Source organism: Budorcas taxicolor, chromosome 3 (genome assembly GCF_023091745.1).
Source record: "Budorcas taxicolor isolate Tak-1 chromosome 3, Takin1.1, whole genome shotgun sequence".
Classification (NCBI taxonomy): domain Eukaryota; kingdom Metazoa; phylum Chordata; class Mammalia; order Artiodactyla; family Bovidae; genus Budorcas; species Budorcas taxicolor.
In genome coordinates this window covers 34,264,639-34,278,747 of record NC_068912.1, presented here as the reverse complement: position 1 = coordinate 34,278,747, position 14,109 = coordinate 34,264,639, and the positions used below count along the sequence as shown (strand labels likewise).

General features: G+C 37.5%; 1 protein-coding gene across 1 annotated transcript in view; it reads left to right on the top strand.

Moving 5' to 3' along the window:
- The window catches only part of GNAI3 (G protein subunit alpha i3), a 44,377-nt gene that overhangs the window by 27,166 nt on the left and 3,102 nt on the right, over window positions 1–14,109 (top strand). Inside the window, exons 3-7 of the mRNA XM_052636599.1 lie at window positions 114–255; window positions 4,712–4,869; window positions 7,184–7,312; window positions 10,464–10,593; window positions 11,166–11,319. Coding sequence (XP_052492559.1) covers window positions 114–255; window positions 4,712–4,869; window positions 7,184–7,312; window positions 10,464–10,593; window positions 11,166–11,319 — 713 coding nt within the window. The remainder of the gene's footprint in view (window positions 1–113; window positions 256–4,711; window positions 4,870–7,183; window positions 7,313–10,463; window positions 10,594–11,165; window positions 11,320–14,109) is intronic.

The following is a 14,109-nucleotide window of genomic DNA, read 5'->3' as shown; positions in this document are numbered from 1 at the left end:
GAACATGGTCTTTTGTAAAAGTGTTCAATACATTTCCTCAAAATGCGTGAAAGTCCATAGTGTCTTTCATTTTAGTCCCATGGTAATGATTTGTGGTTTTCTTTTTTTTGAAGAATCATTCATGAAGATGGCTATTCAGAGGAAGAATGCAAACAGTATAAAGTAGTTGTCTACAGCAACACTATACAGTCCATCATCGCAATCATAAGGGCCATGGGACGGCTCAAGATTGACTTCGGGGAAGCTGCCAGAGCAGTAAGTGTTTCTCGTTTCCTCTTTACTTGCTCTTTTTCAGTAGATGCAGTTGAGCAAAATCTGCTTCATGTTTTAGGGAAATAAATGTAAGTGACAAGATGTAGCAAACTACTGTCTGCTCATTTGAGATGTGTTAACAGTCTACTTTAAGAGATACTTGATTACTGCCACAAATATAAATCTAGGAAATGGGATTCTGTGGATATACTGTAGGTTTCTGTGGTAACTGTTTTATTTACTTGCTGCTTTTACAGCGCTGTTGACTTTGTAGTAGTGAATGATAAAATGGTCTAAAAGAGGTTGTCATGGCAAGTAGCTCTGCTTTCTGAGGTGTAGAGATTAAAACAAATATCAGTCTCTGAGATAAACTTGATAAGGAGGTGAACACTAAGTCTCAATTTTAGAGGTGATTTTCCAGTATTCAAGAATACTGTATCCTTATACTACACTGTACTGTAGGCTATAGAATTGAGTTTTACCATGTCCTAGTATAATTTTTGAAATGTCAGATATTCAGAAGTTGTGTTGATTGATTATAATACTTATTGGGCCCTGAAAGTGTAGTTTGTAAATTAAGATATTTGATACAGTGGGGAGAGGGCCAAAATGAAGGTGCAGGATTGTTTATATCATCATTAGCTAAATTCCAAGAGAAGGCTAGGAATGTATAGAACACTTTCCTAGAACTAAGGGAGTCATCAGCTGTGTTCATTGGCATACTTAGGTGCTATGGTCAATAAAAGGAAGTGACTTCGGGAGACTGCCTGGAAAGGCAAAGCCTCTATGTCTGTAAAGTAGCTTAGGAACTCTTCTAAGCAAGTGTCAACCTTTCAAATGCAAATTAATATTCAGTAAATAAGTGGGAAAAGTATTGGAGGGAATCATCGTAAAAGGATGGTTATAATTGATGTTAGACTAGGAAGTCTAGAGGTGTCATGAAGGAACGGAAGCTGTAATAATGATTATAAATGATTAGAGAGAAGAGAGCAAAAGAAAAAGTGAAGAGGAATGTGTGCGGCATGACTTTGACAGTTTTGTAGAAATTCCATATCACAGAAATTAGAGACTTTTTCTAACCCTCTGAGCAGGAAAAATGTGGTAGCTGAGACAAGAATAAATGAAGTCTTTATTTTTGTCTTATTCCTTTCTATCCTTTCTCTCACCAGCCTGTCTTCTTCCTTCTTCCCCACACCATCTACCATTTCTTTCTCGTTTTCTTACTTTCTTCCTCTCTTTTCTCATTCCTTCTTATCACCCAACTCTGTTTCTCTGTCATATTTGCTGTATCCAGTAACTGGTTAGTAATACTACTCTCTTCCTCTCTTTGTTGGCTTTTTCTCTGTCTCAGTTGTTTACTTACTTTCTTAGTTTCCTCCCTTTTTATTTCTCACTCTCTATCTGACCTCCTTTCTATCCTGGCCATTCCTTCTCCCTTCCTTTCTTTCCTCTGTCAGATTAGTTGTTATTAATCTTTGGGTCCCATCATTCCTTTGTCACCAGATGCAGTTGACATTCTGTCTTAGAATGTTCAGGCTGCTGTAATAAAATGCCACAGATTCAGTAGCTTATAAATAACTGAAATGTATTCCTCATGCTTCTGAAGGCTGGAAGCCTGGGAACTGCGTGCCAGCATGGTCTGGTTAGAGCTCTCTTCCAGGTTGCAGACTTCTTGCTGTGTCTTCACTAGGCAGGAGGGGAGGGGATCTCTGGAGTCTCTTTTATAAGGGCATTCACCCATTTGTGAGGGCACCACGCTGATGACCTAAGCATCTCCCAGGGGGCCTACCTCCTGAAACTATCACTTGGACTAGGATTTCAACATAGAAATTTGCTGCTGCTGCTGCTAAGTCGCTTCAGTCGTGTCTGACTCTGTGCGACCCCATAGATGGCAGCCCACCAGGCTCCCCTGTCCCTGGGATTCTCCAGGCAAGAACACTGGAGTGGGTTGCCATTTCCTTCTCCAGTGCATGAAAGTGAAAAGTGAAAGTGAAGTTGCTCAGTTGTGTCTGACTCTTAGCGACCCCATGGACTGCTGCCCACTAGGCTTCTCCATCCATGGGATTTTCCAGGCAAGAGTACTAGAGTGGGGTGCCATTGCCTTCTCGGATAGAAATTTGAGGGGGATACAAACATTCACACCATACTATCCCTCTTTCTTTCATTTCTTTCTTGATCAAATCAGTACCATTAATCTCCAGGTCCTAACACTCCTGTGGCACCAGAAGCAGTTGACATTGTTAATTCCTCTCATGCCTGCTGAATCACCTAGCCCTCCAGCATCTACTCATCATAATCTACAACCCTATATAATTTTTTGAAGTTTCCCTTTTTTTTTCTTTCATATGTAAGGATTTATATTTATAGCTCCTCACTTATCTTTTGCTAGTTTTTTGTAGTTGGTAGGAGAGTGAATGGAAAAGCATAGAACTGGTGTGGGATAGGTTGCTTTTTCATATTTGCTTTATAGGTGGAGGTATGATGATCACTGAAAAGAGGGGCCTCTTTATGGAGCTATAAAAAAGGGTTTATTATGGACAGGCAGGAGTAGGTCTCAGGAAGGGGTTAAGGGAAAGATGTTTCCTCCTAAAACTTAACAAAGTCAAGACAGCAAAAATATGTATCAGTATCTCTGTTTTAAAGTTTCTAAAATTAGAATCATGGTATTTAAAAAAACTAATACTTATTGAGGTTTTTGAATACTTGCATGAGTATAGGTCAAATTTCAGAACCAAGGGACTGTAAAGTCTTTATTTTTTTAAACTTTTTTTTAATTAAAAAAAATTTAGTTTTATCTCTGGCTGTGCTGGGTCTTCGTTGCTGCGTAGGCATTTCTCTGGTTGCTGTGAGTGAGGGGGTACTCTCTAGTTGTGGTACATGGGCTTCTCATTGCGGTGGCTTCTGTTGTGGTGCATGGCCTCTAGGGCGTGTGGGCTTCAGTAGTTGTGGCATAAGGGCTGTTGCTCTGGCAGCATGTGAGGTCTTCCTGGATTAGGAATCAAACCGGTGTCTCCTGCATTAGCAGGCAGATTCTTTATCACTGAGCCACCAGGGACGTCCCTATAAAATCTTTAAATGTTAAATAAGGCAATCTACCATATATAACTTCCTTGGTGGCTCAGACAGTAAAGCATCTGCCTGCAGTGCAGGAGACCCAGGTTTGATCCTTGGGTCAGGAAGATCCCCTGGAGAAGGAAATGGCAACCCACTCCAGTATTCTTGCCTGGAGAATCCCATGGACAGAGGAGCCTGGTAGGCTACACTCCATGGGTTTATACCGTATACGTAGAAGGACATGCCCACTGTTGACTACATTGCCAGTTTGTGTAATTTTTGAGCTTTTCTCATTCATTCCTTTTTTATAAAATTATTATATCTGAAAATAGAGGAGGGGAATATAGATATTAGATAAAGTTTATTAGAGAGGGATGGGTCTCAAATATTACTGGGAAAAATACTGGAAAGAATCACAAAAGAAGAGTATTACCTGACTACTTGTAATATAGTTGATTGCTCCCCTTCCCCCTTTACTACTTCTTTATGAATTTGTTTAGCAGTTGCATTCTTATAGTTAATTAAAAATCTCCTGAGACAGATAAATAATTAGATTCAAGGCAGGGAAATCATCCCATGAGATCTGTGTTTATTTTTAAAGTATCTGACAAGCAGGGCTGGTTAGAACAAAGCAGTCACAATTCTCACAGCCCTTTCTGTCCTCTTTCTCTCTCACATGTCTTAGGTTTTAAAAGTATAACCACTTAGAAAGCTGTGCCTGTGACTCAGGAAGTTTTGATCAAATCTCTTTATGGTACTTTCTTTTTCTTCTTCTACCTTTCTTCCTCTTTCTTATTTAGAAGATTATTATACTTGGGGGAAACCTGGAGACTCTGAATTTTTCCCTTAGGGATTTATTTCCTCCACTAGACGTCCAGACTCTGTAAATGCTTCAGTCTCTTCTTCCTGTTCTCTGTCTGAGATTTAGGTGGGGAAAGAGAACAGTGTTGCCTTAAACTTGATTAATGTTTTACTCCCTTTGATGTGTTTAGACTTTACCTCTTATCTGCTAGTCTTTTCATTGCTATTTTTATTGTAGGCTTCCTTTAACAGAATGGGGATGTATTCCATGTGCCTGTCTCTCAGACCAGTTTTTTCTGTCAAAGAAATCACGAGTGACCGGCATGGAGATTTGTAGGACAGTCAGGAGAGATCTTTTCAGGGAATGGTGGAGTGAGAAGTGGGAGTGCACTTCTGACTAGTTGGGTGAGAAGGGAGGAGACAGGCTTCGTTGTAAATTCTCTCAAACTACACTGCCAAGAAAGGTCTCTTTCATGTCTCTTTTTAGAAGTAGTTACCATGTATTATGTGTGGTACCATTTGCCTGTGTGTGTTAACGAGACACTTACTAAGTCTTCAAGAAATAGAGAATCATCTGTCTCTCTCCCTTAAATGCTTTCCTCAGGACGATGCCCGGCAATTGTTTGTTTTAGCTGGCAGTGCCGAAGAAGGAGTCATGACTCCAGAATTAGCAGGAGTGATTAAACGGTTATGGCGAGATGGTGGGGTGCAAGCTTGCTTCAGCAGATCCAGGGAATATCAGCTCAATGATTCTGCTTCATAGTAAGTAACTTTTCCTTGTGAAACTAAAACAGAAAGTATCTTGGTGACCCTATCGAAAGTTCAGTGCCTATTCTTAAGGGAATATTTTAGGAACAGACACCCTTAGAATTCTGTAGGATATATTTATAAAAATTGTTTCAGTTTAGGGTTATAGAGCCATTGGTCATTTTATGTGGCTTGGAGAAAAATATTTCCTCTTGGAATGTAAATGGGAGACTTGGCATCATTAGAGTAGCTCTGTGGTCATTTATAGTAAATAAGTGAGAGGAGAGAAATCAATTGCAGCTGAGTCCTGAATTTCTTTCTACTCAGTAAGTTCTCTCTGCATAAGGGCTTTACATTGATTGCCAGCTAACAAGAGAAGTTAAAATTGTGATATCCCTTTTATGCACACAACTCTCTGTGGCTGGGCTGCACTATGGATTTCTCTAATGGCACCCACTCCAGTACTCTTGCCTGGAAAATCCCATGGACGGAGGAGCCTGGTAGGCTGCAGTCCATGGGGTCGCTGAGAGTTGGACATGACTCAGTGACTTCACTTTCACTTTTCACTTTCATGCATTGGAGAAGGAAATGGCAACCCACTGCAGTGTTCTTGCTTGGAGAATCCCAGGGACGGCGGAGCCTGGTGGGCTGCCGTCTGTGGGGTCGCCCAGAGTCGGACACGACGGAAGCAACTTAGCAGTTACCACTTAAAAATCTTTTGTCTAGATCACAATAATAGCCTTTGTATAGAAGGAGAATGTTGAATCTTGGGACAAAGTTGAAGCATCTATTTGTTAAGAAAATTCTCTGGAGTGTTACATAGTTTTAGAAAATTTGTAATTAATACTTCTGTTAAGCTATTACATGTTGTCCTATATTGCTTCTTTTACAATGTGTTTATAAGACCTGTATTCAGAATGTGTGGGTTTTTTCTTAATGTTGTTTTGGGGTCTTGGTGTGCTTTTGTTACCTATATTCATCTCTGTACTAAATGAAGGCATTTCTAAGCATTAAGGTATTTTTTCCAATATTATATTCCCCTACTTTTCCTATCATTCTAGCTTAAATTGTTATAAGAAGAAATTAAATGATATTTGAGAAACATATTTTTTAAATGAAAACTTGACTTCAGAAACATGTCAGTTCAGTTCATTCGCTCAGTTGTGTCCGACTCTTTGCGACCCCATGAATCGCAGCATGCCAGGCTTCCCTGTCCATCACCAACTCCCAGAGTTTACCCAAACTCACGTCCATCGAGTCAGTGATGCCATCCAGCCATCTCATCCTCTGTCGTCCCCTTCTCCTCCTGTCAGGATTCTGTAATTTTCTCTGTAGTCATCAAAGCTAGATTGTAATTTTTAAAACATGCATTCAGTAAGCTCTGAATGCTCTAACTATACCTGAAGACACATGATTTATAGAGTGTTTTTTTTTTTTTTCATAATTGTTGATCTAAGCTTGACTGATTCCCTAACATTAATGATGGTACTTAGCTTTGTGTGTGTGTGCATGCTGAGTCGTATCTGACTCTTTGCAGCCCCATGAACTATATCCTTCTAGGCTCCTCTATCCGTGGAATTTTCCAGGCAAGAATACTGGAGTTGGTTGCCATTTCCTACCAAGTTGTATAGAGGGTCATTAATAATTCACTTACTATGATATCAGCTGTTCTTTAAAAAAAGATTGGGGGGGGGGACCTGAAATTGTGCAGAATTTAATTTAGCTTTGAAGAAGTTTTTAAATTATTTCACTGAACAAGTGAAGTTTCTTTGGAGGTATTTATTTGTTTTTGGCTTAGATTAAAAAGAAATCTTTTAACTTTTCTGTTTCATGAATGAAAACAGGAGGAAATAAATACTCATTCTTACTGAGCTTAGTAGTTCTTTTTAATTTTAATAATTCAAACGGCATTTCTAATGCCTGGCAAATGTTTAAACAGACAAATGACCCATTAATTTAACTGTCTGAGGGCTTTTGTTTGGTTGGATTTTTATACTGTGCAGTGCACAGTTGATTTAGTATCGAATTTCAGGAGTCTTTATTAAGAATAGTGTTTTCATGTTTTTTAATTGGCTTTCACAGTTAAATTTTGGTAGAATTAATAACACTTTTGTGTAGTGTATAAAGAATCTACTTCAATTGTCCTGTGCTAGATGCCCCTTTTTTTTCCTCATTATCATTTCTAAGATACTGAAGGTCTGACTTGTTCTGCCACTTTAGTGACAGGTACAGATTCTGCTTTCAGCAAGGATCTAGTTTAGTCTGTTGACTTGCTCTGCACATGGTTGGCTTCATTAGGTAAAAATAAATGTGTATTTTACTTACTTAGTTACCTAAATGATTTGGATAGAATATCCCAAACCAACTACATTCCAACTCAGCAAGATGTTTTGCGGACGAGAGTGAAGACCACAGGCATTGTGGAAACACATTTCACTTTCAAAGACCTATACTTCAAGTAAGTCACTAGCCTTTTTCTAGATATGCCAAACACAAATATCTTTCCTTTAGTTAGTATCTGTTAATCAGGGTATAATTTATCTAGGCAACTTTCTTTGATTCAGAAATTTATAATTATATTCATCTGCTAGTATTTGGCTCTTTTAAGTGAATGGGTCCAAGTGTTTCTTCTTTCTCCAAATATCGTCAAATATTTTTTCTATTTGGAGCAATTTGAATTCAAAATTAAATTAGAACTTACGTATCAATAAAAGTAATCATGTGGTTACCAATTTATTTTATCTTTAATTTTATTCTTTTCAGCTGCTTTTTTATTGGAGTCACCAAAACAGGTATTGAATGTTTGTTGTTTAGAAGGGTAGCAACAATACTAAAAGGATAGAAAGTAGTGTTTTGGTTTAGTTTATGTGGCTTTGTTCTGGCATTTTGATATTAAAATAGAAATGCTTTTCTCACGAGTGTCAACCGTTTCTTACTGGATCTCACTTCTCTTTAAGTTTAATGGAATGAAGCTAATATTGTCATGGCCTTTGACTGATTAGTGCACAGTATAATGCACAGCTTAATTCTTAATACTATGTACAGAGTGGAATATTGATCTAGGGGTAGAGTCAATTTGCAGAAGTAAGATGATTTATAAACAATTACTGTTTTAGAGAGAGAAAACTCTGGTATTCTAATACAGGGGATTTTCTCATCAGCATTAGTAATTCTAGAATAGGCTTCAGCTTGTCTCTGTGTTAATAATAGACCTGTCTTTTTGGTTCCTGTTTTCTGCTTTTGTGACCTTTGAGCTTAGGAGTAAACTTTCCCTCTTCAATGTATGATGTCCTTTTTAGCTACTTCGTTATGCTTATATGTAGAATGTGACATTTAGCATTATTGCATGCAAATGTAACTTCTAGCTCAGATTCTCTCGATTTTCTTTTCTCTGAAAAAAATTGCTTCATAGAATTCTGTATGCAGAACAGTATGCAAAATCCATACAGAGTTTAGCTATTACTAGACACTAGTTGAGGTCTCGAAGTCTTAATACACCAAAATGGATTTGAAACCTGATGGAAAATAGCAGTTCAGCTGAATATTTTTAGAGTAGAAGAGCTGCTTTCGTAGTATTGATGAATTTATTAACAAGAATAGCAGAGTCTCCATGGATTATAAGTCATGAAACTGTAAAAATGAGATGATGTATGCTGTAAGATTAGTAATCCATTTATATGTCATGACCTTTACTTATTTAGTGTGGGAAACTTGTCGATGTCATAGTTGATCTTTAGTTAGGTAAATCCTATTGGTCTCTTTATGTCAGGATTAATAGCCTGATCTAATTAAGGTTCTGCACACACTTTATTGTTGGCATGTAGGTATCTTGTTATGAAGTACTATCACTTCTTCCTTTTCCTCTTCTCTCTAGGCAAAAACTACTATCCATTTATTCAAACATTTATTGAGCATCTGCTATATGCAAGGCATTCTGTAATTGCTTACTTGCCTCTCAGTTATGAGGTAATGTTTATAAAATGTTGATGTTAGTGAATGATACTGTAAATGTTAATATATGTGAAAAGCCCACTTTGGGAACTTCACAGTGTTCTACCAGTTTTATGGATTTCATAGAAAGAAATGGTAGAGCATACTGAAATTATTGGTGTACCAGTGTGTGTCTGCCCTTGGAAGGTCCATGGTGAAATGTGTGATGTTAACTTTTCTAAAACTTACAAGTTTTAGAAGTTGTATTAGCGCCAACTTGTGATTGCCTCATTTCAGGGGTCAGGACTAAAGTTTCAAAAAACTGTGTTAAGATCAGCCAAAAGTTGAAGTTGGGTCATGAAGAGATGAGATGACTGTCCTTTTAAAACATACACTGAAAAATTATTCAACTATGTCTTAAATTTCTCTCAGTCTCTATAGGAAATATTCTCTTGAAATAGACACCTAGTCCCTGTAGATCTGACACACTGAACCAGCTTCGCAGAGTTTAACCTTAAAACATTTTATCATTGTCATTCAAACATATAACTTAAGAGTAGCTAACCATTTGTATACATACCTCTTCAGACCCTAGTACCAGTTAAAAAACAAAGCGGTGCAGGTCCTTCTTTCACCGTAGGTGGCAAAAGAGGACACTGCTGACAGAAGTTCAGCAGTTTACTCAGAATATCAAGTTAAGTCTCCTGGAAGGGATTAGTGGAGTAAAACTAATCAGAAGTGGAACATGAGGTGTGTGAATGGTTTTGAGGCTTTGTTATTATTCATTAGGTTGAATGAGACTTGAAGTTGGAAAATACTGGTTTTGTGTTTAGAAACTGGGTTCTTAGAGTTCTACCACAAAATATAATTTACTTTTTTCTGCAGTTAATCTCGAAAATATTTTCCTTAAAGTAAGAAAAACATATCTCAGTTATAACTCGATTTAAAGAAAGAAAAAGTAAGGAGAACAAAATTTTGAATCAGTAGAATTATGGAAGCAGGATGCAAGTTGGGGATTTCTGTTTTTTCATCGTTCTTTTTCTTTTTTATCTGTTTAACTAAAGAGATAAATCGTTTTGAGAGGTGGAGTGGTGTTGTGAGTACCAGCTTGGGTACAGGGATTAGAGCTCCAGTCCCCATTTGTTAGTTAGTGTTCCCTTGGGCAAATGAACATATCTGCACCTCAGTTTCTTCATCTGTAAAAGGGGATAATAATAGTATTGGCAGGAGTGTTATGAGGGTTAAATGAGTTAATGTACTTAAAGATGTTTAGGGTAGTGTCTGGCAAATGTTATTATTTTTACTATCTCAGATTGTTCAGTATTGTTCAGCTTTTCATTTTTCCTGTCTTTTTCCCCTCCTTCCTTTAATCTGTTTCACTGCTCACTCTGCTGACTTTTGGCACGTCTGGCACAAGCTTTGATAGAGAGGAGGCTCAACTGTTTCTCTAAAATGAGAATCTTGATTGTTCTTCAACTTTATTTTCTCATATTGTTCTCTTACATTTAACTACAGATAATTTTTATTTGCTTCTTGTTTGTCTTTTTTTAATTATAAATGGGGTTTTGAAAATGCAATAGTGGTAACTTCCCTAACCATTTCAGTTTAGAAATGTGTGTGTGTGTGTGTGTGTGTGTGTGTGACCTTGCTAAAACTGTGCATTCTTTCCCCTTGTTCAGGATGTTTGATGTAGGTGGCCAAAGATCAGAACGAAAAAAGTGGATTCACTGTTTTGAGGGAGTGACAGCAATTATCTTCTGTGTGGCCCTCAGTGATTATGACCTTGTTCTGGCTGAAGATGAGGAGATGGTATGTTGGAGCTTCTGGTAAATAAAAGACCTGTCTAATGCAAGCAGGAAATGGAAAATAACTCTTAGGAAGACTTTGTGCATCCATTTACTTATTGAACCAGAACCTAATAGTCTTAATTTTTCTCCTTGTCAGTGAGATTAAATTTTCAAATTATTGATTTATATCCTGTTAACCATAAGGAGATATGACAGCACACTGAGTATATGGACAGGATTAGGTCTCTTATTAGCTAGTCCTTATTCCCACTTCCCAAGCTTCAAGAATTATAAAAATAAGGACTGACTCAGCTTTTGTATTATCAGTATCTGACTAGTTTCCATGATTGCACATCAGTGGTTTTAAGACTTTGTGGTCTGAGACTTCTCTTGTCCAGTGGCTAGGACGACGCCACACTCCCACTGCAGGAGGCATGGGTTCAAGCCCTGGTCGAGGAACTAAGATCCTGCATGCTGCGTAGCACAGTCAAAGAAAAGAAAAGAAATAAACCCTTTCTGGTCTGTTTTTCATTAATAGTTAATCTACTTTTACTTTTTGCTACTGACCTATATCATCCTTTGTTTCTTTCTCAGAACCGAATGCATGAAAGCATGAAACTCTTTGACAGCATTTGTAACAACAAATGGTTTACAGACACTTCTATCATTCTGTTTCTCAACAAGAAAGATCTTTTTGAGGAAAAAATAAAGAGGAGTTCATTAACTATCTGTTATCCAGAATACACAGGTAAAGGGTCATGAAAGATTTTGTTGGAGGTATACATCTTGAATCAAAACTTTCATGGCCTTCCTACAGCTGTCATTTGTTTTGAATATTGTATGTATCTCCTTGTGGAGAGTGTTCATTTGTAGTGGTATCAGCATTAAGCATGTGCGTAAGACCCCTTAAGTCTAAAGTGCTATTCCAGATATAATCATATTTATGATATTTCTGCCTTCATTTTTTGAGGTAAAGAAAGATAAAAATTTGATATAAATATATTCACAAAAAACAAGGATAAGATAGAGTTTTGCACTCAAGAAACTAACATTAGTTATAGAAAGAGAGAGAGAGACACATGTAAAGAGTTTCATTTTAGTGTGAAATGTTCGTTAATAGAAGAACCAAAGAAGTGGTTACCTCAGTGGGATCAGTGTAATCTTTTTCTAGAGGAAATGACACTTGGAGTGAGAGAGTAGGAGGATGAACTAGAAATCATCAGGCAGGTGGGGGAGTAAAAAACATTTTAGGAAAAGAAAATAGCATATATAAAAATCTGCAGTTAAAATTGACATCATTTGTCATAACTGCCATGTAAGGACATCAGTGGGTTCACTTGAATTTAAACCAGCTCTAGATAGGAAAAAAATCTCAGTCTCCTCATTTGGTACTCCAGTGGAGAGCACATCTCATATTTTAGAACAAATAGGGGTGCCTTGCTTAAATAAAAATAGCATTTAATGTATAATTGTGTGAAAGGTTTATGGGTAAAGCTGTATTTTTGCAGCATTGTGACAGTAGCTTCTGCTTTAATATTAAACAGCTTGTTATTTAAATACTGGATCAAAATGGTTGGCTTCAAAATGTCATCATTAATTAACTTGATGTGCAAAAAAAGAAAAAGACATGATTTGTTCTAAAACCTAGGAGGAATTTGAAATTGCTGGAGCTTAGACTGTGGGGAGGAGTGGTTAGAGAAATGGGCAGGGATGCTTGTAGAGGGCATTGTATGCCATGCTGAGACAGAGGGGAACTATTGAAGGATATTCTTTGGGGTACATGATGTAGTAGGAACTGATTTTAAAAGATTACATAATAGATGCCAATAAAGATAGATAGTAGGGGAGTTGAATTAGTAAGGACTTTGAATATACACATAGAAACTTTTGGTGAAGGTACAGAGATATAGAATTCAGGGACAAGAATGCAGACGGTCCTCAAGAATGCAGTTAGAATTAGGAAATATTGTCAGAAGTCCTGGAAGCCCTTCTTTCCCCATCTTTTTTCTCTCCTGTGTCTTCTCTATTCTTCTCTCTCTCCTTAGCAACTCTCTCCTGTTTAGTGTATATGATAAAAGTTGGCCCTGTCATGGTTACTGTATCTCCTCCATTTAAAAAATCAGGCTAGATTGGGATTTGTTGGCCCAAGGTTCAGATTGATTGGCCAAGGTTAAGTAAGGCAAAAACCCTTAGCTCAGTAAGTTGAGGTTAGGGTCAACAAATGTGAGCACTAGGGCTGTATCATTATGACCTTTAGATCAGAATTAAGTGTTTCTAGGAAAGTAGACCTCTTGTTAGCTGAGCAGATGCTGTAAATGCTTTATATAATAAGGTGAAAGGGTGTAGCTAGGGTAAGGAAATGGAGAGTCAGAGATACTCTTGATTGGTACTTGGTACATTCCTAAATATAAATTCATTTAGGAATGTTAAATATGAGTTCATATTTTGGAATGTTGGTTTTGAAGTTTCTGAAACATCCTGATAGAGATATTTAATAGATTGTTATATATATGGCCTTGGAGCTTGGGGAGAGGTTAAAGGTTAGTAACAGATACTGATTTGGGATCATGTGTAAATACAACATGAAAATGGATGAGATGACCTAGGGTGATGATATAGAATGAGGAGAGAAAAGAGTAGGATGGGAGCAAATACCAGCCTCTGTTGGCAGGAGAGAAAGAAAGGTATGTATTGGATATAAAGAGAAGAATCTGGAAAGCTAAAGTGTCATAAACTAAGAGGAGAGTTTAAATAGTGCGGAGTGGTCAACAATGTCATATGCAGATAAGTAAAGTAAATGCATTTTGGAAAAATGTCTTGTGGAGCTAGCAGTTAGAAGATCATTGACTGTTAATGGAGAGCATTGTCAGTGGAATGAGAGCAGAGCCAGGACCAGTGAGTTACTGAGTGGGAAGTGAAGAAATAAAGACAAGTGGAGCCTCCTCTTGAGCAGCTTAGATGACAGGGGAAGGAGAGATCTTTAAATGTTTATAGGCTTAGAGGTAAGATCCTAAAGCAAAAGAGAAGTTGTTAAAAGTAGATGTAATTAATGGAGCAAAATTTGTAATCAGGTGGGAAAAGAAGGAATCAAGAGTCTAGGTAGGATGAATGGATAAATAAATTAGTATATCTGTACTATGGAATATTATTTAGGTATGTGTGTGTGTGTGCTTGGTCATATCTCTCTCTTTTTGACCCCATGGAGTGCAGCCTGCCAGGCCTCTATTTAGCTATAAAAAGGAACAAAGTATTGATAATGCTACAACTTTGATGAATACTATAAACTTTATACTAAATAAAAGAAGCCAAACAGAAAAGGTCACATTTGTATGATTCCTTCTATATGGTATATCCCAAATAGGCAGATCCATAGAGACAGAAAGCAAGTTGGTTGGCAGGAAATTGACACGGGGGAATGAGGAATGGTTACTTAATGGAGTATTTTTCTGGGGTGGTAGGAAAGTTTGAAACTAGAGAGAGGTGGTGATTGTATAACATGTGACTGCACTGAATACCACTGATTGTAAACTTACTGCAT